Consider the following 25,817-nt stretch of genomic DNA (forward strand, 5'->3'; position numbering starts at 1 on the left):
GATTGGCAACTCACCTGAATGAGAGAGAGGCTAAATAACTTTCCAACTTATTCTGTCTATAGTTTGTACATATTTGTTTAAGTGTTGTCTCCTTCGTGAGAGCTACTTGAGGTCAGGTCCTGTCTTTTGGCTTTCTTTATATCCCCATAATTAGCACAGTGTCTGGAAAACAGTAGGCATTTAATTAATGTTTATTGATTGCTGATCATACAGCTAATAGAAATCAGAGGAAGGATATGAACCAGGTTTTCTTGACTTCAAAACTGATCCTCTTTCTGTTCACTATACCATTCTTTCTTTGGGCTATTCAAAGAAAATAAAAATGACATCTACATTGAAGCACAAATATTATTATATGCTCTCAGTATCCAAAGTCCTTTGACCGGACTCTATTTATTTGTGAACGTTCCTCACCTTCCTCAATAAAAGTTATTTTCCAAAGTAGCTAATGAGCCGAGGCATTTAGAATGTTTGAGTCTGGGAGAGATTCCAACGCTGAGGGTTTCTACTCAAACATTTATCTTAGTTCCAAAATTCCAGCATAGAAATGTTGCATGTCCTAACCCAGATCCAGGAACTCCCCTTTGAGGAAGCACCCTCTACCAAAGTGAATATACCCCTACTCTCCACTTCTAGTCTTAGAGAGTTGGAATGTCAAAAGACCAGTCCAGGGTACACACCCAGTTTATGGACAACTAGGTGGTGTAGTGGATGGAGTACAGAGCCTGGAGTCAGGAAGATCTGAGTTCAAATTTTACCTCAGACACTCCCTAGCTGTGCAGTCCTGGGAAAATCACTTAACCCTGCTTGCCTCAGTTTCCTCATCTGTAAAATGAGCTGAAGAAAGAAATGGCAAACCACTCTAGTACATCTCTACCAAGACAGTTGGAAGTAACTGAAAAATGACTAAATGACAAGGACAACCCACTCAATCTGTATAAGAGACAGTTCTTAAACATTCACTAGTCTTCCTGACTCTGAGACCAACTCTCTATCTGCTGGGTCACACTGCTTCTCAGGTTTAAATTCTAAATATGAATGAAATAAGTGGTACTGACTTCTTTCTACTTGTTAGAGCAGTCCAATAGAAATAGTTACTATAAAATAACATATATTTATTTATAGATGTATATAATAATATATATAATATATTTAAATACAGAAATAGATATAAATTTATAAACAAATATATACACAAAATGATAATGGAAATAATGCTGTGGTTAATGTAATAAAAGGATCCACTTTGTCAAATATATCCTATTAACATTTCTAGACTTTCAATTTCTACATGATTGTCAGCTACTTAAGGGCAGAAATTACATAATTTCACTTTTTTCTTCCTACTGTTTAATACAGCCTCTAGTACTTTTTTTAGTAGATTTATGATTTTATCTGGTTCTCAGGGAGGCTTTTCTTCTTCCACCTTCTCTGCAAAGAAATCTCAGAGAGATGCTCAGGAGTGCGGAGAGGTTATGACTTGCCCAGGGCCACGTAGCCCAGATGTGTCATGTCCGAGGCAGGACTAGAACCCAGAGCTTCCTGAATCCTAAGGCAGCTATGCCATGCTACCTCCTCTTCCTATCCCCTGTACCTAGTAGGGCTTGAATAAATGGTTGTTGAATTAAACTGAATGTGGTAGCAGGCTGATTTTTCTCCACATTAAGGTTCATTTTAGATTTCATTGTTTTTATTCTGTGAGAAGTGGACAAGATAAAAATAGTAGTAGCTCCCTACATTCCTACAGCATTTTAGAGTTACTAAGTGTTTTTCCCACCATAGCCCTGTGAAGATCATAGAATCATAAAGTTAGAGCTGGAAAAGAACTTAGAAACTATCTATTCCAACCCCCACATTTTACAGATGAGGAAATTGATAATTAGACAGATTCATAGATAGATAGATAGATAGATAGATAGATAGATAGATAGATAGATAGATAGATAGATGGAAGGATGGATGTATCAGATAGATAGTAGATGGATAGATGGATGATATATAGATAGATGATAGATGGATAGATAGATGATAGATAGATGACAGATGGACAGATGGATGATAGATATATAGATAGATGATAGATGGATAGTAGATAGATGGATAGTAGATAGATGGATAGATAGATGACTGATAGATAGATGTATGGATGAATGGATGGAGGATTTATCATGTGCCAGGCCCTGCGCCATGCCAAGTGCTGGGAATATAAATAAAAACAAAAAAGAAAGACTATTCCTGCCCTCAAGGAGCTTACACTCTCGTGGGAGAAGACAACACATAAAAAGGAGCTGAAAGGGGGGAGAAAGAAGGTCCCTTATGGGGAAAGGTGATCCAGGGAGTCATGGACCGGTCTGGGTTTGAAGAAAGCATGGCTGGCATGGGTGCTTCTTCAAATGGAGGTATGGCAAGGAACTTACAAAAGGAAGAGGCCAGAGAAGTGGCGAAGTGAACTGAAGCTTGGTAAAGGTAAGTGACTTGCCCAGGGTCACACAGCTAATATTTTTTCAGAGGGAGAATTTGACCCGAGGTGACTCTAGGTCCACACACTATCCACTACTACACCCCCGAGCCTCCATTGGCAGAGTAAGTACTATTATTCCCATTTTACAGAAAAATAAACTAATTTGCAGAGATGAGAATTAACTTACAAATGATCCCACAGCTAATTAATATTATAGTACTTTTAAAGATTCTTTTTTTTGAGGGGGAAGAGGTGATCGTTCTGCTGCATTACTTTGCGATTATAAACCATGAAGACACTTTTTGTTAGGTCAAATTAAAGTGTAAATAGAATAGATATGGTACAGTTTCAAGACACTGAGGAGAGTTGTGGGGGGAGGAGGGAGGAGAAACAATCCGTAAACTTCTTAAAGCAGAGACTGTCTTTTGCTTTTCTTTGTATCTCCAAACCTTAGCACAGTGCCTGGCACATAGTAGGTGCTCAATAAATGCTTTAAAGAAAAGCTCAGGGGCAAACTGTGGAAAGAGCAAATTATAGAGGTTTCCAAGAGAAAAGGTTCAGGCCCCAACCTCAGTCTCCAAAGGAGAATTTCATACATAATAGGGGAATACAGAAAAGCAATGCTGATATTTAGGGGCAGCTAAGTGACACAGTGGATGGAGAGCTGGTACGGAGTCAGAACGACTGCTCTTCCTGAGTTCAAATCCTGCCTCAGAAACTTACTAGCTGTGGGACCCTGGGCAAGTCAGTGAACTCTGTTTGCCTCAGTTTCCTCCTCTATAAAATGAGCTGGGGAAGGACATGGCAAACCACTCTAGAATCTCTGTCAAGAAAACCCTAAGTGAGGTCATGAAGAATAAGACATGACTGAACAACAACAATAAATGCTTAATGATGCTTTCCTTCCTTCCTTCCTTCCTTCCTTCCTTCCTTCCTTCCTTCCTTCCTTCCTTCCTTCCTTCCTTCCTTCCTTCCTTCCTTCTTTCCTTCCTCTATTTATTAACTAACTTCTTTAATCAAGAAACAAGTCTTTATATATAGAATAATAAGATTGTTGAGTGGAGGTTGGGCAGGCACCCTTCCTTGTTTAATCCATGGGCTTCAGAGTGCACGGGGTCGGAGATTTTAGGGGAGATGAGAAGGAAGGGGAGGGATCTAGCCAATGTATCCCAAGTTAACCAGGCAGCTTCTAGCCATCAAAATTTACCTTCTTTTGCAGAGGAGAAGGAAAAGGAGAGGGCTCTGGGTTAGCCAGCTAACTGGGTCTCCATTGAGGCAGCTCTGAACACTTACAGGTTGTGCTCCTCCTTTGTTTTTGAAGAAGATCATGACATCAGACACTTGATGACTTGACTGACTTTGTTTTGACTGAGAGTGAATGTCAATAGTAACAGTTTCTCTTTGTAACAACCCTGAGGTTCCTGTCCCTCCCAGAGTGATTTATCTATTTATTTTTTTTCTTTTCTATCAAAGGGACCATCCCCATGACTACTTTTTAAAGAAGACTATTCATGGAATGGGCATTACCTCACTTTAAATGAGTACCTGAAAAGGCCTTAGCCTAAAAGGCCAAGGTCTCCCATTGTATCCTGGGCCTTCTCCAGTCATCCTGATGAATATCTGGTCACTGGACCCAGATGGCTCAGGAGGAGAAAGTGAGGCTGGTGACCTTGCACAGCCCTCCCTCACTCAAAACAAAGTCAAGTGCAAGTCATGTTATCATCTTGATGTCATGGTCCTCTTTGAAAACTAAGGATGAACACAAAAACAACAACAAAATTGTTAAGGCAAACAATTTGAAATGACTTAGGAACTCTGATTATGACCAAACATAATGTTGAAGGACTGAAGATGTAGTAAGCTCCCCACCTTCTCACAGAGGGGTGACAGAGAGAGCAGTATGAGACAGGTTTTTCTGTACATGGTCAATATGGGAATTTATTTTGCTTAGCTCTACATGTTTATAAAAGGGTTTTTGTATTTCTTTCTCATTTGGTTTGAGGTGATGTGAAAGAGAAAAAGCAAATTTTCATTGATTGAAAAAATCCAATACAATTTTTAAAAATCAGTCTTTCCCACTATCTAGTGTAATGGAAAGGGCCCTGCCTTTAAAGTCACAGGACCTGGGTGTGAATTCTGGTTCTACTACCCATGTGTTTTGGGGCAGATTACCGCATCTCTCTCAGCTTAGTTTTCTCTTCTGTAAAATGAGATCACTGGATCAGATCATCTCTAAGTCACCTTCTAGCTTGAAACTCTTGGGAGAACTAACCTCATGGACTAACAATCTTTTAAACTTTTAAGGTATAAATTACCACCAACAGAATCTTCTTTCTAATGGTATTCCAGGAACTCTGTTAAACACATTGCTCTGCCAAAGCATTATGGGATTGGGAGAAAGGTTCTGAATGTGGAATTAGAAGACAAGGCTTTGAATACTACCCACACTGCTAATGAGCTTCATCATTTGGGGCAGGTTACTTTGCCCTTCTGGGCCCCAGTTGTTTCATCTATAAAATGAAGGGATTGGATCAAATGATCTCAAAGATCCCTCATATCTTGAAATTTTATAACTTTTGTAACTGTTAGAAACAATTTGGAGAACAGAGGCTCTAGACTTTTTTTTTTTAAAACTCTAAGCTCTGGTTTTACTATTTATTTGTTTTGACTTCTGTTTCTTGTTTCAATTGTAGACAGTGATTGCTGCCTTTTTGGCAATGTTTTTGACTCCATCCCTGGCAGAGACGGTGAGTGGCTACCAATGGTTTTAGCAGGAATTTTAAACAGTTCAACCTCAGAAGGAGGTTCTCATTACCCAAGCAAAGTGCATGAAAGAAAGAATTTTGAATGAATTCCCCCTTCAGGTTCTGGAGAAGGTCTGTATTCACTCTCTTTAATAGCATTCAAGATTTTGTGTTCTCTAGAACCAGACTCAACTCTTCAATGAAACCCGGGAGGACCGCAGCACCAATGTCAAAATCCATGGCAGCATCATTCTCATCCATGACACTAATCCTTGGAGTGAATGGGATGGCATATTGGATTACAACCATGTAAGACATGAGCCTCATTAGCATAAGGTTGGAACAAACCCAGTTTTGGCCACTGTTCAGTTTTATACTTCATAAGAGAGAAATAATATGGCCAGAGTTGGGGAGGCAACATGGTAACAGCTGACCTCTGAAGGTAATATTTGCAGGGTTGTTGTGAGGATCAAATGAGATAATATTTGCAAAGGTCTTAGCATGGTGTCTGGTGCATAGTAGGCATGATATAAATGCTCACTTCCTTCATTTCTCCATTTCCCCTCGTGTGACTCCCTGGTACAGTGGAGAGAGCACTGGTTGCGTAGCTAGCAGCTTGGTTTCAAATTCTGACTCTGACATTCACTGCCCTATTGTCTTGAGTAAGTTGTGGCACCTACAGGCAGTCCCTCAGGTCCATTCCAACTCTAAAACCTATTATCTGACTGATCCTCAAACACTTTGAACTCATTTTCTCATTTGTAAAATGAAATGGAGTTGGATTAAGGTCCAACTCTAAAGTCCCTTCCATGTCTGAATCCCATAAGTCCTGAGTTTGTAAACACTGATGGGCAACTCTTCATCCCTTAGAGAGAGTTAGTGAAGGTGTCCTAATGGATAGAGCACTGGGCATGCAGTCAGAAGACTTGGGTTCAAATCCTGACTATTGTTATATAACTATTGTTATATGGTGTCCTGACTACTGTTATATAACCACAGGCAAGTCATGTAAACCTTAATTTCCCCATCTGTTAAATAGAGATTGTAGCACCTATCCCACAGGACTGTTGTAAGGATCAAATGAGATAATGGGGGGAAAGCTCTTTGGAAACCTCTAAGGCAGGAGTAAGGAACCTGCAGACTCGAGGTCACATATGGCCCTTTAGGTCCTCAAGTATAGCCCTTTGAGCAGACCCAAATTTTGAAGTTGAGAACCTGGAGGGCCACATATGGCCTCGAGGCTGCAGGTTTCTCACCCCTGTTCTAAGGACTACACAAGTATCAGCTATCATTATTATGGCATCTTTACAAGTTGGCCCTTCTCCACTAAGCAGGCCAGAAAGAAAGGGTCTGGAAATTTATCATATATTTTTTTAAAGACTTAGCCACCACTGGGCTTTCCATATACACTGGTCTTGAGGAATGATTTCCATTTTCATATTGCATCCAGTTAGAATGAACTTTCAGGGCAAAGTAACATCTTTTATTACAAATGTTTATTACAAATATTATTATTGGGTTGTTCAAGGGTTATTTGGCCGCCAAACTGTATAGCAAGAAGGCTTGTGCACTAATCAGGATGGACAAAGATATCTTCCCCAGTTTGGAAGTACTCCGCAAAGCCCTGCATAAACAGGTAAGGGAGCAGTGCTGGCCACCAAAGATTTCTTGATAACAGAGCTATGGCCACTTCAGGACAATTCTCCAATCAGTTCGTTGATGTGTAGAAGGCATCATTATCTTTTTTGCATTGCCAGCACTCTGTACAGTGTCTTACATATACCTGGTACTCAGAAAGGGTGGTGTAGCAGAAAAAGTGAAGGACTTGGATTTGAATCCTACCGTGGGCACTTCTACTAGCTGTGACTATAAACTCACTGAACCTCAGTTTTCCTTATCTGTGAAAGGACGCTTTGAGCTACTCATCTCTGCAGATTGCTTTTGAGAAAGAACCTTGTAAAACTTTTCGTTGTTGTTGAGTCATTTCAATCATGTCTGACTTTTTGTGGCCCTGTTTGGACTTTTCGTGGCAAAGACGCTGAAGTGGTTTGCCATTTCATTCTCCAGCTCATTTTACAAGTGAGGAAACTGAGGCAAACAGGGTTAAGTCACTTGCCCAGGGTCACACAGCTAGTGTCTTGAGGCTAGAATCTGAGTTCAGGTCTTCCTGACTCCGAGGCTGGCACTGTATCCACTGCACCACTTAGATGACCTTATCCACTTTACAGAGTCACAGAAATGGAAGTAAATAAGAATTACTAGTATTTATTTTTCCTGATGCCAATAATAGCATCTTGCTGTTCTGCAAAGGATGTAAGTACACTGACACATTTAGAACAAAGGATATTGGCTATAGTGACATTGTACATTATCAATTAATTTAGAAACATTCATTTTGATGGATCTGACCTGCATCGTTAGTTGACTTTTGATGGTAAAGTGAAAAGAACATGAACAAATTTATCAAATGCTCTGGAATATGTACATACAATTTGCTTCTTCCGGTCTTTTTAGGCAAACCTATGGAACCCAACTTAATTATCAATTCTTCAACCCTCTCTTTCCGCAGATCAAAATTCCTTTCCCAGGTCACCCCTCCTATAGAAGTACCATTGAGATTTAGGGCAATTAATTGATATTCTTTCTTTTTAAAAAAAATTATTTTATTTTCAATTCAGGGACAAAAATGCATTTCTATAACACAGTATAATAAAGAAAATGATTGCACATGAAGCTACAAATCTACAATATTCCTATTGATTTGATTGCTGCACCAAGAGCTATGGGTAGAAAGGGGTGGGGAAATGTACATACACTTATATGGCAGGTAGATGGCACGATAGCCTACATAGATGGGTGGATTGAATGTGAAGCCAAAGAATGGTCTGATTTCTGGAGTCAGCTAGATATAGTGGGTTGATCTGTACTCAACAGTCATGACATTTAGGTCCCAGTGTAGAAGTGGATATAAAATAGACACAAAATGTTTTAGAAGTGTCATTAGTAAAAAGAATTTAAAGGGAAGATACAATTATCGAATAAACATAATTTATATAAAATTTGCTTCTATAATGTGGTCAGTGAAGGGATCTGCACAGAAATAGGACTCCAAAAAAGACCTAAAAATGCAGAGAGGAAAAGAGAGAGACAGACATAGAGACAGATAGCCATGGATCAACAGCCCTGCTTTTGAAATACTGCTGCTAACATCGTTTAAAAATCATGCTACATTTTTACAGCTCTAGTCATAAATGAAAGTTTGGTTCTTGGTTTGTGCTCTATAGTCTGAACCAAGGTAAACTGAAATCCAAATTCAGCCTGTGGGCTAAAGTTTTCTCCCCACTGCTATAAAGAGTCTATTCATTGACAGATTGTTTCCATATGCAACTTTTCAGATTTAGCAGAGTTCAAATCCTGCCTCAGATACTTACTACTTTTATTACCTTGGCCAAGTCATATAAACCACCCTTGGACCCCATTTTCCCTATATGTAAAAATGAGGAGTGTAGACTGCATGGCCTCTAAAGTTTCTTCTAGCTTGAGATCTATGTTCCTATACTCCTGTTGCTTTGTGCGATTCTAACCCTTCCCTTTGCTGGGGCTCAGTTTGTTCATCTATGAAATGAAATGTTCGACTAGCTGATCTATGAGCAAGGTTTCTTCCAAGTCTAAATCTTATATCTATTTGCTTTCAGTTACCTAGGAATTATGATGCCTCACAAGGTCTCACCCATGTCATTTTCCCCACTCGGGTTAAGAATGTCGCTCAGTATGGAAAGACTATCAGTGATCTGTGTAGAGGGGTTCCTACATATCTTGCACGGCAACGTGTTGAGGGTGAGTCAATTTCTTTTGTGTCATGAGGAGTGATTAGAGTTTTGGGAGGTTCAGGGAAAGGATCTATTTGACATACCACTCACAAAGATTGAAGAATTTTATGGAAATAGGTAAAGAAAAAACATATTGTTGTTCAGTCGTTTTTCAGTTGTGTCCAACTTTTGGTGACTCCATTTGGGGATTTGTTTGCAAAGATTCTAGGGTGGTTTGCTATTCAATTCATTTTGTAAATGAGGAAACTGGGGCAAACACAGCTAACTGACTAGCCCAGGGTAACACAGCTAGGAAGTGTCTGAGGCTTTTTTTGAACTCAGGAAGATTAGTCTTTCCAATTCCAGGCCCAGTACTCTATCCACTGCACTACCTAGATGTCAGGAGAAAAAACATATAGGTGTTTAAACCTTGTCAACCACATAACAGCCCCTAGATTTCAGGATTCTTGACTCTGGGACTTGTCCAATCGGGAAAACATCTTACCTTTCAGAACAGAAGACAGAGCTAAGATGTAGTCTCACTATAGAGAATAGTTTCCAGAAGGGACTGGGTTTATTCTTTTTTGGCCCCAGAGGATAGAAGTAGCAGCCATGAGAAATTGCAAAGAAGTTAGATTTGATATGTGAAAACAAAACAAAACAAAACCTGTTCAGTTAAAAAAGAGTATCAGACCAGGAGTCAGGAACACCTGAGTTCATATCCAGCTTCAGATACTTACTAGCTCTGCAATTCTGAGCAAGGCACCAAACTATGTCTGTCTCAGTTTCATCTGTAAAATGGGAATAATAATAAGCTCATAAATGGTATAGACTCAGGTGGATGATGTAAAGGAACAGAAAGTGAAAGGGATGGGATGTTGAAATATTTTATCTCTTTCAAATTTTGCCAATGTCTCCCATTGTTGAGGAGTTTCCAATTCTAATTCCACAATTCTTTACAAATAACCATGGATCCAGCACTATGTCCCATTATGCAACACATTGGTCTAGACTTAAAATTTGTATCTGTGTATGGCAGTGGTTTTTGAAGTGTGGTCCAGTGAACTTGGGTTATCCCACAGACCTTTTCAGAAAGATTCACAAGGTCAAAACAATTTTCATAATACAAAGACATTTTGATGCCTAATGTGGTAAATTTCACAAACATAACCTACATAAAAATTCTTGGGTGTGGGGGAGTCTTCAGTATTTTTTAAGTTTGTAAAGAGATCCTAAGACCAAAACGTTTAAGGACCGCTGATGTAGACTATTTCTGGTACAGAAACATACTCCATCAGTAACCCACTTGTAATTTATAGCCCAAAAACAATTGCTTCAAACACTTGGAGATTAAAGGATTTTCCGAGAATCACCCTTGCCCGTATGTGATGGAGGAATAATGCAGTGCTTTTGGATTCCATACACTATACTGCATTACCTTTCATGTAACACATATAAGATTTAACCCGGAAGTCATTTAATTTGAAGGTAGTTGGTAGCAAGGTGGTTTCTTCTCTTAACCTGATTTTCTTTCCCCTTAAAGGCACTGCCCTGGTGCTGAATCCTCAATCTTGCATTAAAGTACGAATTTTTGCCAACAAGTACAGTTTTGGCATCTCCATCTGTGGGGAGATTCCAGGTCTCCGATGAGAATAATTTTCGGTTACTGGAAGGCTGGAGCTCCTGATTGTCTCCTAAGGAATTGTGGTCCTTTTCTTCTCAAGGGAGAAACTATTCTTCCTCTGTCCTGGAAATCAAACTTTAGGTTTCAATAAAGCAATTTTAAGAAAGTGATGCAACCTACTTTTTTCTTCAGAGTTAAAATGAAGTTGATCTTTGTCATGTTGATATGCCAGACTAGTTACTGCAGCAACAACCAATTATAATTAGCTTTTCGTCTTACATTGCACTGTTTTAACAGAGCGACCCAGATAAACTACATTCCCTAGTTCTAAAAGATACAGATGGAAATACTTGTGCCCTATCCATGATAATTCAAAGATAATGGAAAATTGGGAAAACAGAACAAGATTGAAGAATGGCAAATGTTATCCCATTGTTTAAAAAAAGGGAAGAAAATAGAGTGAGAAAGCTATGGGCGAGTGAGCTTGACTTTGATTTGTTGGGAAAATTCTATAATGGCAAACGTCTAGAAAAGAAAGTGTTGATTATAAAGCACCAGAATGGCTTCATCAAGAATAAGCCATCTCAAAATAACCTTCTTTTCTTTTTCTTTCTTTTTTTTTGTTTTTACAATTATTTAACTGATAGTTGAGAGGAATTTACCTAAGATTTTAGCAAAGGTTTTGATAAAAATATCTCCTAGTACTATCTTGAGGAGAATATGGGAAGAAATATAGATTAGATGATAACGCCATCAGAGGGATTCAGAGCTGGCTGGAGGGCAGCTGAGGGCTCTTCCAACTCTCACATTCTGTGATTCTAAGATTTTAAATTAAATTTTAAATGAGATTTAAGTTTTAGATTTAGACCTAAGATTTAAATTAGATTAAGATTTTAAATTAAATTAAATTCTAAGATTTTAAATAAACTTTATGCTTTGAGTCTTGAGAGCGTGTGCTTGCAAGGGTTTTGTTGTTGTTCAGTTATGCCCATTTCTTTGTGATCTTTTTTTGGAGTTTTCTTGGCAAAGATACCAGAACAGTTTGCCATTTCCTTCTCCAGCTCATTATGCAGATGAGGAAACTGAGGCAAATAGGGTGAAGTGACTTGCTCAGGGTCACACAACTAGTAAGTGTCTGAGGCCAGATTTGAACTCATCTTTCTGTCTTCAGTCACAGTGCACTATCCTTTGTTCCACCTACCTGCCCTCTTGCAAGGTTAGTTGGTCAGTAAACCCTGGCACTGTAAGATATGGTAATTCCCTAGCTGTCTAGATGAGAACAACAAGACAGAGAAGTGAAAATTTTATCTAACTATACATAGACCTTTCATCTCTGAAGGGAATCTCTGATACAAAGGTTATGGTCATCTTTGGCCAAGTATATGTGAGGAGACACTGCCTTTCTTTTCACTATTTATACTGAAAGAAGAAAAAGCCTCAAACATTTGTAAATAAAGCACATATTTTATTAGAATATACTACTCAATTCCAGTCACTATCAGAGGGTAAGTGGGAGCAATGTGATGTGGCTGCAGAGTGGAATCACGAAATCCAAGGGAACCTCCTCTGAATGACAGCTCCAATAGGATGATGCCTAAAGAGTAAGGTCTGTACAGATGCCAATATGAAGGATGCCCAGGAGCCCAACCTTGGCACAACCCCCAGCACCAGCTAAGAGAAAGAAGAGAAAGGAGAAATGATTAATACAATTTTATCCCAGAAACAAAAATCACTCATATTTTTAGGATCATTTTTGTAGTTTATAAAGTCCATTTCCTCAAGACATTTACCCATTTAATAGATGGGAATAATGACGTTAGAGAAGTTAAGTGACTTAACCTCAGACACACTAATAAGTAGCAGAATCTAGGTATTGTGACTCCTAGCCTATCATCAATTCCACTGCTCTGCTGCCACCGCAGTGTTCTAAGAACTGAACATTTCCCCCAAATGCATAAATAACAAATTCACCAATCAAGATGCTATTGTGAAAAATAATCACTTGTTGGTTTAAGTAAGACATGACGGGCTGACTGTGGTAATCCTCAAATATGTTGACTGATCTTGGGGTCAGTGCTGTGAAATTCCAGGCATGTCAACCTTAAACGTGACTTTGGAATTTCAAACACATTATAATTTACTTGTGGACACTAGTGATTTCATTAAAAACAAAATCTCTTTTTAAAAAATCATTTGTTTTGTGATGATTTGTCCAGAAAAAGTAGCATAAAGGATAATGTAGGGGCATGTACACCTATCAAAGGAAGTAGAGAACTGGGATTGAAGGACAACAGATGGACTATCCATCTGTTTTTCCTGGTTTTCCGCCTGTGTTCACAGAACCAGAGTGAGGCTGACAACTTCAGCTACATTGGACAGCTCCTCTACAGAAGATTTTTGGGAAGAAATGGATGAAAAGACTCTCTAGTACTTCTCCCACTTCCCCCATTCTCCAACCAAACTGGATTATGCCTTGTTCTCCCTACAACTTGTGCCTTCTCTTAAACTGATCCCTGTAACTGAAATGCCCCACCTTCTCTCTGCGTATTCCATTCCTCATGAAGGAAGTGTGTTTGGGTGGGTCCATCTTCTGAAACACAACCCAAAATACACCTCCTTCATGAAGCCTTCCTTGATGCCTATGGTTGGTAATGATCGTACATAGTATGTGGTTTGCATCTCTCTAATGTACGTACCTTGTGTTAGTTTATTTAATAGTCATTTAGGTATATGCCATATTTTCCTTCTAAACCCTAAGCTCCCTAGGAGCATATGCTATGTCTTATCTAAATTTGATTTGCTTCCCAACACAAATCCATTATGACTCAACACTGAGTGAGATTCCTTGTGTCCCGTCCCCATTCCTCCATTCTTCTACTCTTTCCTAGCTCTCCTCTTCCTCAGGTCTTTGAGAAGACTATAGATTACTTTTTTTCTTATCCCTACAAAAAAGAGCCAATCTGGCTGCCCTGGGAACCAAAGGGGAATGAGGGAGCAGAAGGACTCCTGAGGCTATGGATGGATGACTTAGCTTTATTCCCACCCTGGGAATAACCCAGAGACTCCATCCAGAGGCCAAGTCACAGAGTAGGGGAAAGACAGAAAGGACACACAGAGAATGAACTCAGAGATTGTAGGTTTCTGGGGAAAAGATTCAGACCCAGGAGTTCTTGGGATTTGCCCTCAGCAGTCCTAGCTTTGTATTATCTCCACACTGAGGTATAAAATGACTGAGCCCAGATCCACATTCAGCCTGGAGATAGAAGGAGGAGAGCCTGGGGTAAATGAAAATTTGGGTGGGTAGTCAGTCATTAAGTATTTATTAAGCAACTACTATAATGCCTTGAGCAGTATTGGGGTACAATTTCTCAATTATGCCTCCTCTTTTTCCCTAAATCATAACCCCCTCCCTCATCCCTGCTTCCCCAAGTGGGGCTACAAAACTTAGGAAGGAGCAGATGGCCTAGGGGCGAAAGTGTCCTTTCTTTAGGCTTCTGGAAATCCTGAGTGTCAGGGGCTCTGGATTCAGAGGGCAAAAGGAAGAATATACTTTCTGAATGGAGGATTTTGCTTTGCTTAAGAGAAACAAATGAGGGAATTTATTTTACCTGGCTATACATATTTGCTACAAGAAATTTATTTTTATTTTCCTTTTCCAAGTTTGTGACTGGTAGAAAGGATAAATGGATTTCAGTTAATTAAGAAATAAAATTTAATTTAAAAAAGAATAAGTTCTAAAATTTTATGAAAAATTGAAGTCAAGCTCATTGGTCTATATCTTGCGAACTCCATTCTTTTCCATTTTTGAAGAATTGGGGCATTTTTCCTTCTCCATACCTGAAGCACCTCTACTGTCTTCTATGTTCTTTCAAACATCACTGATAGTCAAACAGCAACTGCATTCACAAATTCTTTGAGTATCTGGGATATGGTTCCTCTCAGTTTGATGGCATGCATTCATCAAGAACAGTTATGTATTCTCTGATACTTCATCTTTGTTAGCTTCATATAACTTCTGGGCTGACTTTTATAGAATTTTAGACCACGGTCTATCATATGAAATCTGCTCTCTCAAAATGTAGGATACCTAGTAGGCTATGTCCTACCTTTGTTTAGGGGCAGCTAGGTGGTACAGTGGATAGAGTGTAGGACCTGGAGTCAGGGAGATCTGAGTTCAAACCTGGCCTCAGATGCTTGCCAACTGTGTGACCCTGGGCAAGGGGGGCAAGTCACTTAATCCTGTTTGCCTCAGTTTGCTCATTTGTTAAATGACCCTTAGAAGGAAATGACAAACCGCTCCAGTATCTTTGCCAAGAAAACTCCAAAAAGGGATCAACATATAACAACAGTAACTTTCCTCTTCTGAATCATGAATTCAAAGATGAAGTGTTCACTTTTCTCAAATATTTCCATCATGTCTACTTCAAGTCTGAATGAGGTTCAGAATGATGGCTCCCCTTGTTGCTTCCTCCACTTTTTAAAGGATTAATTTTTTTATTAAAGCAAATCAAGAAATTATTAATTGTTCTACTTTTGGCAGAATGAGAGCTGCAGTGAATAGCTGGATAAATGAAGCCCCCTATCACTACTATATCATAAGCATCTATGTGGGACTTATAACTTGTTCCCCAAACTTCTCATCTATTTCCTCCTTCTGTCCAGGTGTTATGTAGCACACGCCAACAATATTCTATTTTTGAATCTGTTCTTAAGTGCCCTCCATAATGGTTCCCCATTCTTGTTCCTGGATTTCCTGACATGAATAAATCCTAATAGACAATGCTCCTATTTCCTTCCCTTCTCTTGCCCTGACCTCTTTGCTTATCTTTTTCTTTTGGATAAAGCATTTGCTTCATGATTCATATTCCAATCCAAGGCCATATCCCACCAAGTTTCAGTAATCCCTGAGTTAAGACTGTGCCTTAATTCATTTTTGCATAGCATGGTGCAGTGAACAGAGCCTTGAATTTGGAATCAAAGGATGTGGGTTGGAATCAAAGGATGTGGGTTATAATCCTGGATGTACTACTTACTCCCTGTGGGATTTGGGGCAAGTTTCTAGAAGACTTTGGATTCAGAGGGGCCTTCTTAGCTCTTTCTGAGAAGTGGGCTTTCCCCTTTCTCATCACAAGTTCCTTATGAATTCTTTCTTCTTTTTTGTCTTCCTCTTGCTACAGAAGGAAAGTTTTTTGATGCATCTACCAGTTTGCTGCCTTTCCTTTGTTCTTGTTCTTGTTCCTCCAATTGTGCTTCATCCTTTTTAACAAAAACACCCACAAATGCTACAAGGATTTGTATATACACACATAGAACAAGTACTTAACTTGTAGAAAAACAACCCTCAAAGTCTTTCTACAAACCTTTAGACCACTGTTCTGTCTTCCCCCAGACAACACTTGGTCCTGTCCTTTAAAGAAATGTTTACTCTTTTTTCTCATTCTCATCTAAGCCAAGATGCTCATGTGGAAGAAAACAGGAGATTCCAAAAACGCTACAAAGATTTCCCATAGTATACTCACGTTTAGTTGTAGACACTTCAGCCTTGTACAGGGGCACATGATTGCAAAGATTTCGTATGGGTGAACCAAACAGGAACCAATCAATATCGGTGAGCAGGGAATGTATGGGGTTGTACTTCACCCAAGTATATGTGGAAGAAAACATGGTTTGCATCTCCTGGATAAAAATAGAAGAGACAAAAATGAAATAAGTTGACACTTTCTTGTGTACCTATATTCGTAACAGAAATCCTATAATCGTGAGTATTAATGTAAATGATTAATGATCTATATTGCTAATATATAAAAGTGCTATTATAACTCCAAATCCTATAATGCTTTTTGTTTAAGAAAATGTTTTTCACATCAAATCTGTGAAGTGGGATGGACAGGTATCATTATCCCAGTTTTACAGATGAGGAAATAGAGAATCACAGAAATTATGATCTCTCAGCATTTATCACAGTTTTGGCACACAGTAGGATCTTAAAAGTTAGTTGACTGACTATGGTCAGATACTTAAAGCCCAGAGTTCATCTATTTTGTTGCTCTGTTTCTTAACTATTTATTACCATTAACTTATTTATTATTATTAACTATGAATAACTATTTTTACCTATTTTCATAAGGGACCCCAAGACATCAAATGGTCCAGCCTTCAGACAAGTAAAACTTTATTATTCTTATTTTATTGAACAGACTCCAGGTAAGGGGTGAGAAATCGGGAAGGAGACTCTGGTTCCCCTGAACTCAACTATAATATAAACTCATGTACTTATTTGCTGTGTGACTCTGGTCAAGTCAATTAAACCTCTTTTTCCCTCAGTTTCCTCAATTGTAAAATGGGGATAATAACTTGCCTCCCAGGGTTATTGTGAGGTAGTTATCATAAAGCACTACGTACCTAGCACCTAGTAAGGACTATATAAATGATGTTTTTAGTTCAGTGGTATCCCACTCTTTGTGACCATGGACTTATATATGGGGTTTTCTTGGCAAAGATACTAGAGTGGTTTGCCATTTTGTAGATGAAGAACTGATACAAATAGAGGTTAGGTGACTTGCCCAGGATTACATAGCTAGTAAGTGTCTGAGGTCAGATTTGAACTCAGGTCTTCCTGATTTCTATCCACTGTGCCACCTAACTATTACTAAAGATGGGATATATTGGCAAGGGAGTTTATATAGTCTCAGTGAAACACTGCAGGATGAATGCAAGGACTGCACTTGCTATGCTCCACTTTTTACAATATCATATAAGAAAAATGTGTCTTTACCCTTTTGGTTCCTAAGAATATCTTTTATACATTAATCATGGAATATTATGCATTATATTTATTTCTCCTTCTTACCAAGAACAGTGCTCCAGACATAGGAAGTATTTAGTAAATTGTCTGTTTTTATTGTTGTTTCTTCTAGCTATACACTCTTTAAAATTACTATGAACATTTCTGTGCAGAAACCATTCCTGCTGCTCCATTTTACTGGCTACTGACTATAGAACTAGAGATATGCGAGACTCCTACAGACAGCATGGCACCATGAAAAGAACATTGGACCTGGCATAAGGAGAGACGTGGGTTCTAATTCTGCCTCCCACACTTGCTAGCTATGTGACTGGCTATATGGCTAAACCTTCCTCTGAGCCTCAGTTTACTCATTTGTGAGATTGGAATAAGAACACTTGTAGTACATATTTGATGGAATCAAGGGAGGTAATTTACACAAAATGCCTTAATTAATATATAGTTGACAGCTTTTATAATTGGATGAAAAGAATAATAGTTACCTTTCTCTCATAAGCATATCTTTTGAATTCATCCAGAGCAGGAATTTTCACATGGTCCATCTTCATGATAAAGCAGGCTCTCCGAGAGAGTAGTCTGGAAGCAATATAACCCTAGGGGCAGATAAGAGTTTAGTTATTGCCCATTACTGGTGTTCTTTGGTTGAGAAAAAGCTAATTTGTGAACACAAATATAACTAGGGTGGAGAGAATGAGGCTTTGCCCTTAGATGCCAAAATTTAAAGAGCACTGAGTACATTCGCTGTTCTTCAGATGTAGAGAAATGTCTGAGTTTAGCACCTGGTTAGCAAAAATTAGCTCCTTAAAAAAGGAAATTTCCATATGGCTGCCTCCTTGCATGGGGGCTTTCCCAACAGCCACCTTGTGGATTTCTCAGGGTTTCTATCACATACCATCACCCCAACTAGATTGAGGCTGTGTTTTGTGTTTCTTGCCCAACTGCATTTTAAGTCACTTACTCTGGGTGCGTAACTTACATGTTTGTAGTCAAAAATCGTGGTGGAAGAGCATTTTCCTGCATGGACGTTGATGATGGCATAATTTTTCTCATTCTCAATTTGCACTGTTTCCTGAATCAAGCCACTATTACTGGTAGGATTCACATAGTTAATAACCTGGATTTCAAATATAAAAAAATTATACATACCGTCTTTATATTATAGATATTTGAAGGTGATAGGGGAGGGAATGTAAAACAGGAAAAACAATAAACCAAAATTCCAGTCTGCAATGAGCAAACCCCTGAGGATTATTTTCATAGTCAATTTAAAAGTAGGAAGAGAAGACATCATAGCAAATTCCTGGTCATTTCCTAATTCATATGCACATATATGGGGCAGCTAGGTGGTATAGGAGATAGAGCGCTAGGGCTGGAGTCAGGAAGATTTCATCTTCCTTAGTTCAAATCTAGCCTCAGACATTTACTGGCTGGTTGACCCTAGATAAGTCACTTAACTTTGCTTGCCTCAGTTTCCTTATCTGTAAAATGAGCCAGAGGAAGAAATGGTACATCGCTCTAGTAGGCTCAAAGAGGTCATTGATTTAGTTTAGAGTCTATCTAGATCACACAAGCCTTTCATTCTACAGATGAGGAATCAGAGGCCCAGGGAAGTTATATAGGTCCCCAAGGTATTAAATATAAGAGGTGGAGTGTGACCACATTTGCTGAATCCAGAGCTGGTGTACATTATTCCAAATAGATGAGACTTTTAGTTCTAAAGTCCTGAATATTTACAGATTTAAGTGTGACCATTTGATGCCTCTTTCTATTTCAAGGATCCACATACGCATCCTAGCTTGGGACTTGCCTCTACCAAAGAATCTTTTTCCTTCAATGTTGAGGGTGATGGTGCTGTGACTGCATAGATAAATCTCAGGGAGTTGCCTCAGGTACACTGAGATCAGGTGAATTGTTCGTTGGCTACTAAGTATTCCAGGCAGGATTAAAGCCAGATCTTGCCCTCCAAAAGTCCAACACTGTGTCCACTCCCTGCCAAGACCTCTGTTATTTTTCATCCTTGAATCTAGCCAGTGCCAAGCACAGTATCTTATACCTAGTTAGTTCTTGATAATGCTGGTCAAAATGAATATGGAATTATTTCACAAAAGACAAAGCTCTGCTCAGAAATGCACTGAAGCATGATCTGACCTGGCTTTCTCTTATGCATTTAGTGGGTCTCACTTTTCAGGGGAAAACAAAACTGTCACTATTAATAAACCACTAAATTGAAGTGAGAAAGCAGCTAATGACCTTGGATCATGATAAAATTTAAATACTTATCTCCAGCAAAGACTAGAACTAGAGAAGTCTAGGTTTGAAGTAGAAGTGTATTCATCCTCTGTGGCCGAAGAAGACCATGCCATCAAAGAAATGATGACATGACTTGCGCTTGACTTTGAGTGAGGGAGGGCTGTGCAGGTCACCAGCCTCACTTCTCCTCCAGAGCCATCTGAATCCAGTGACTGGATTCATCAGGATGACCGGGGATGACCCAGGATGAGGCAGTTGGGGTTAAGTGACTTGTCCAAGGTCACACAGCAAGTGAGTGTCAAGTGTCTGAGGTGAGATTTGAACTCAGGTCCTCCTGACTCCTGCTCTGGTCCTCTGTCCACTGCACCACCTCGCTGCCCTGAAGTAGAAGTATAGGAATACTAGAAGCAATAATTCCTGTTTATAGACTGTTTTCCTCTGCCAAAGTCCTCTGATTCTCACTGTGAAGTGAAACTGATCCTTGTATTCCATCAGAGCATAAGCTCTTGGCAGGTCCAGCTCCAAGCTAGAAAGCCTTCAGGTATCAGCTTGGGGATGAACAGAACATCTGCATTAGGAGATATGAAGAGCCTCTCCTGGCTTCCTTCAAGACTTAATAAAATTCAAATCTCACCTTCTGTCAGAGGCTTTTCCTGGCCCCTCTTTCCCTCCCCCACCCCCGACCCTGCCCAATGCCTTCCACCTGAGATGAGTGTTCATTCGTTTGGGTCATGTCTAATTCTTCATGATCCCATTTGAGTTTTTCCTAGGCAAAGATACTGCAGAAATTTGCCATTTCTTTCTCCAACTCATTTTACAGATGAGGAAACTGAGGCAAACAGGGTTAAGTGACTTGCCCAGGGTCACACAGCTAGCAAGTGTCTGAGGCCGGATTTGACCTCAGGAAGATGAATCTTCTTGATTCCAAGCCCAGCACTCCAACCACTGCACCACCTAGCTGCCTTTCCATCTGAGGTTACCTTCCATCTACTCTGTATTTGTCTTGTATGTCCGTAGTTACTTACACATGGTTTCCCCCATTAGACTGTAAACCCTTTATGGGCACATTTTTGCTTTTCATAATATCCCTAACTCTTAGTACAGTGCCTGGCACATAATAAGTACTAAATAAATGCTTATTAACTGACCCATCCAACTAAATTTGAAGAAGTTGGTATCTAGGTTGGCTTCTCCTTCTCCCTCCATTGGAATCTCTAGCACTTTCGGGTGTTACCTTCTACTTGGAAGTGTTTCCTAACTCTTCACTCGCTAGACTCACTCTCCTAATGGATTTGTATTTCTTTTATATCTACTCACAGATGTCCATGTTGTTTCTCCCCAGCATGCAAAGACTGTGTCATTGTCTTTGTGTCTTCAGCACCTACTTCAGTGCCTGGTCTATAATTAGCTATAAAACATGCTTTTTGATTGAAATGTATTAGCATTAAGATCAGCCAGTTTACTCACCTCAAATCCGAGTGCTCGAGTACAAAGGACTGCAAACACAGCCAGAAGAAATACCTGAAAAACAAATGAGTCACAATTATTCTAGGCAGAAGTCGCAGCCAGTTTCACAAAATCCATCAATTCTGTGCCAGGGCAGAGTCCTCAGAACTAAGGCCTTAAGAATAGTATTGTGCTCGCACAGATGGTCCAGGGACCTCGTCTCCTTTTTCTGAGAGAGACGCAGGAGGCAGTAGGTGCTAGGCAAGTCAAACCACCACCCACTTGACCACCATTTCCCCTCAGACTCAAACAGAGACAGTCTGGGATCTGGAACCCAAGAGCCTTTGGAATAGTAATGCTTCCATCCCAACATCTGTGTCCATTGCCCTGGAGAGTCACCCCTATGGAAATGTAGTCTGGCCACAGCTCGTGCAGGTGCTACAGCCACAGCTACTGAACGTTCTTGTCAAGCAAAGTTATTGGTACTGTCAAACGGTTATGATCTCATCAGTAGAAATGCTATTAAAAAAGTAATGTTGAGCTTTGCTTTGATCCTATTCCTCAAGGATCATGGGACCTTGCAAAAAAAAAACCCTTCGAGTTGTGTGATCTCCTCCATTAAAATGTGAGCACTTTAAGAAAGGGCCAGTCTCATGTTTGTATTCCCAGCATTCAGCACAGTGTTTTGTACACAGTGAGTGCTTAATAAATACTTCATTCATTCATTCTCAGCCTCCCTAGAGAGTGTTACATGTTCCCTTGGACCCATTTCTCATTTCAGCTTTCTACTTTGATTTTATCAAAGAGTAAGTAAGTAAGTGGGAGGAAGATAAAACTTACTTCCATGTTATAAATTAACTCACCATGTCAGCCTCTTACTTGTAATAATCAGAAGGCAAGAATAAGCATAGAATTAGACCTATGGTCTATCTAGCCCACAAGTCTGTCTTTGCTATAAATATTTTTATACATATGGGTGCTTTTCCCATATCTTTGGGATACAAACCTAGAAGTGTTATTGCTGGGTCAAAGGGTATGTACAGTCTTAAAGCCCTTTGGGCATAGTTCCAAATTGCTGTCCAGAATGGTTGGGTCAGTTCACAACTCCACCAACAATAGTCTGTCTTGATAGATCCATCACAGAGAGATACCTCTTCTGGATGTCCATTTCAAAGATTATGGCAATGTGCTACAAATACCTTCATTTTCCCACTTTTATTCCATTATCACTGAAATCTTTTTTTTTTAATCCATTTATCTTTAGCCTTTCCTTGGCAAGAAGTAATATGATGTAGTGGCTGGCCCCAAAGTTACAAGGACTTAGGTTCAAGGACTCACTCTGACATATAACTTTTCAGTGGCCTTAAACAATTCTCTAAGACTAAGCAGCAGAAGAATAATTTCTGACTTGCATGGAGCTTGGGGAGTGGGGAACTTCCTATCAGGAAGACCTTCCAGCAGGGTAAAATGGAAGGAAGTAGGGCTTTGGAGTCAGAGGACCTAGGTTCAAATCCTAGCTCTGTTCTTTCAATCTGGATGACTTTGGAGAAGTAATTTCACCTCTGTGAACCACTATTTTCTCACCTATAAATGAAGGAATCTGAATAAAAATAATAGCTAGAATTAATGTTGCAATTAAGATTTGCAAAACACTGTACAATACATTCTATCTCATTTGATTCTCAAAACAACCTTCTGAGATAGGCTTTATTATCATTCCCATTTGATAGCTGGGTAACCGAGGCTGAGAGGGGGTTAAACAATTTGTCTGGAGTCACATAGCTAGTAAGTATCTGAGACAGCACTTGAACTTGAGTCTTCCTGGCCCTGAGTCCAGCATTCTATGTATTGTACCATCTTACCTGGTGAACTCTGAGTTTCCTTCCAATTCTAAATCTATGATCCTACAGGATATCTGCATTTACTCACAGGTTCAGAATGAATCTCTGCCTACCACCGCCACCAAAATAAAAGGATTGATGCTTTAGGGGACATGGTTTGACCTGTGAAATATACAAAACTGTGTAATCATTTTACTCTAATCAAATCAGTCATGATTTGCTAATGGCCTGCTCATTAATTATCCTACACAATGTAAGTGATCTCCAACTCCCCTCCATACATCAAATCTTCATGTTGGTAGGGCAAAGATTCCCTATTATTTTTCTGAAACCAAAGCTGAATTTACAATAGCAGACAGGCCAAAGTGGTGGGGAGAGAGTGGTGGCTGCAGTGATAGGAATCTTAATATCTCGAATGGATCTCTGATCTCATCAATTTGGACATTCCCTCCAATTTTGGAGATTTCAGGCCACCCATGCCTGCCCATCTAGTATAATTCTTTTTCACGACCTACCCAAAGTAGGTTATAGAGGGTTATAGAAAGCTCTGGAGGCCCTTCTCACTGTCTCCTGATAATGTGAAGGTACCAGTGAGGCCTATGGTTGCCCATCTATCATTCCTTGCTGTTGCCATGTAACTAACCCTTCTTTTAATAAGTACTGGTGCTGTCCAGAGGAACAATATAGAAGAAAGGAGAAATATTATCAGTACCTGTGTGTGTGTGAATGTGTGTGCGTGCACGTATTTATAGTGTTCAAGAGGGAAAAAAAGGCAGGGGTGGGTTATCAGAGGATATTAAAAATTATTTTTCCTGCTTTAGAAATTTGCAGCTCTGCTATACCATCTAAGAATTTCTTTTCTGTTTCTCCTTTGGATCATGTTTCATTGAAATTTCTAAACTCTCCCTTCCCCTCAAAAAATCACAAGAAAGTGATTGTGATGTATAAGAAAATAATTTTTTCAAAAACCATCTCAAATGTTTCTCCAAATATCCTTTCCTATTTGGTCTTTTTGGTAAGATTTCCAATAAAATACTAATGGAAGGTAACAGACTTTGAAAACTGTAACAGAACTCAGTCACCATTTGGTTCAACCCATACATGAAAAGAATCTCCACCAGGTAAGTGGTCATCCACTCTCTGCCTGAAAATCTCAAAGACTGGGAATTTGTTCCTCTAGCAGAAACCTTTCCTTCACCCTATTCCTACATTTTTAGATGGCTTAATTGTTAAGAAGTTTTTTTTATATATATCAAGTCTAAATTTTCTTCTTTGCTCTTGGTTCTGACTTCTGGAGCCAGAAAAAACATATCTAATACTTCTTCCACATATACTCCTCTTTCAAATACTTGGAAACAGCTACCATGTTTCACCATTTCAGGACATCTAGCATTATAATGTCACAGATTTCAATCCACTATGATTCTCAAATTCAAAATGCTTCTCCCCGAGCTATCCAAATGTCTAACCTAAAAATTCTCATTTTGCTCCCCAACATTTTGGGTGAAAATTGGACAAGATCACCTCTGAATTCCCTTTCAGTCCTATAATTCAAGATTTCTGACCATTTTTAGGAGCATTCAAAGCAGTGTTAATACTCACGTGAGTCCTCATCTTGGCTTCAGGGAACTTCTGAGACTGGAGGAAGCTTAACCATCCCAGCTTCTGCCCTTTTTATTGGAGTGGAAGTGTAGGGAGTTCCTCACAGAGATATCTCTTTGACACGCCACAGCAAACATCTTTATCTTGGGACTGGGACCCAGAATAGGCCATGATATGGCAGAGAGGAATTAGTTACCCTCCCTTCATAGCTCTGTAAACATTGCTTATCAGTGCTCCATTTTCTAAAAGAAATCAGTGTACACCCTTGTTTCTTCTAATCTTTTCATTTCATTTTGTTCATTGTGTAGGGCAATTATTATACAAAGTCCTAAGAGTTTTCTTCTGCAGCTGTAGAACAGAAGCCCCAAGGGGTTGTAGAGACCACCTAATCCAGAGTTCATTTCAATGGTTAGAAAATAGAGGCTTTCCCTAACTCTGCTGAGGAAGTGACTTGCCCAGGGTCACACTCAATTTATAACTCTATGATCTTGGGCAAATTCTATCATTTCCAAGGTGATCTCTATGTCTCCTTTTAGCTTAAGATCCAAATATTTCCAAGGCAGGATTTGAACCTTGGTCTTCCAGTGCCCAGTGAAGGACTCTACCCAATTTAGCGCATTGTTTTGAATTATCCTAGAATCTTAGAATTTGGAACTAGAAGGAACTGTAAATGTCATCTAGTCTTGCCCTCTCAATTCATGGATGAAGAAACTAAAGAACAGAGGGATGTAACTTGTTCTAGGCTGCATAACTTGGAATAAGCAGAGATGGGATTTGGACTCAGGTCCTTTTACGTCATATTTCACTGAACTATGCTGCCTCACTTGTAGTCATTATTGTCCCTTAGTATATTACAGCATTGGGCCACTAGGTGGCTCTATAGTGTGCAGAGCGCCATGCTTGGAGTCAGGAAGATTATCTTCCTGAGTTCAAATCTGGCCTCAGACACTTACTAGCTGTGTGACCCTGGGCAAATCATTTAATTCTGTTTACCTCACTTTCCTCATCTACAAAATGAGCTAGAGAAGAAAATAGTAAATTACTCTAGTATCTTTGCTAAGAAAACCTCAAATAGGGTCTTGAAAAGTTGGACCCCACTGAAATGACCAAACAACAATTGGTGTATAGTAAGTGCTTAATCAATGTTTTTTTTTTCATTCATGCATTCATTTACCACAGTCTGTTCATACCTGCTTGTGTGGACCACTCAGAGCTTGATCAGACATTAAAGATGC

At 39.4% G+C, this 25,817-nt stretch overlaps 2 protein-coding genes across 2 annotated transcripts; one reads left to right on the forward strand and one right to left on the reverse strand.

Moving 5' to 3' along the window:
• Positions 1–2,341: 2,341 nt before the first annotated feature.
• LOC140519338 (gastrokine-3-like) lies at positions 2,342–10,759 on the forward strand. Its single transcript, XM_072632243.1, has 7 exons — positions 2,342–2,404; positions 5,155–5,208; positions 5,386–5,514; positions 6,734–6,841; positions 7,775–7,811; positions 8,857–9,042; positions 10,558–10,759. Exons 1-7 carry the CDS (start codon positions 2,342–2,344, stop codon positions 10,662–10,664), a joined length of 684 nt encoding a protein of 227 aa, XP_072488344.1. The 3' UTR covers positions 10,665–10,759.
• A 1,323-nt stretch (positions 10,760–12,082) lies between these two features.
• Positions 12,083–24,625, reverse strand: GKN2 (gastrokine 2). Its single transcript, XM_072645481.1, has 6 exons — positions 24,583–24,625; positions 21,161–21,214; positions 18,420–18,557; positions 17,926–18,036; positions 16,158–16,314; positions 12,083–12,309 (listed from the first exon to the last, which is right to left on the reverse strand). Exons 1-6 carry the CDS (start codon positions 24,592–24,594, stop codon positions 12,233–12,235), a joined length of 549 nt encoding a protein of 182 aa, XP_072501582.1. The 5' UTR covers positions 24,595–24,625; the 3' UTR covers positions 12,083–12,232.
• Between the last annotated feature and the right edge of the window lie 1,192 nt (positions 24,626–25,817).

Source organism: Notamacropus eugenii, chromosome 1, assembly GCF_028372415.1.
Source record: "Notamacropus eugenii isolate mMacEug1 chromosome 1, mMacEug1.pri_v2, whole genome shotgun sequence".
NCBI lineage: Eukaryota > Metazoa > Chordata > Mammalia > Diprotodontia > Macropodidae > Notamacropus > Notamacropus eugenii.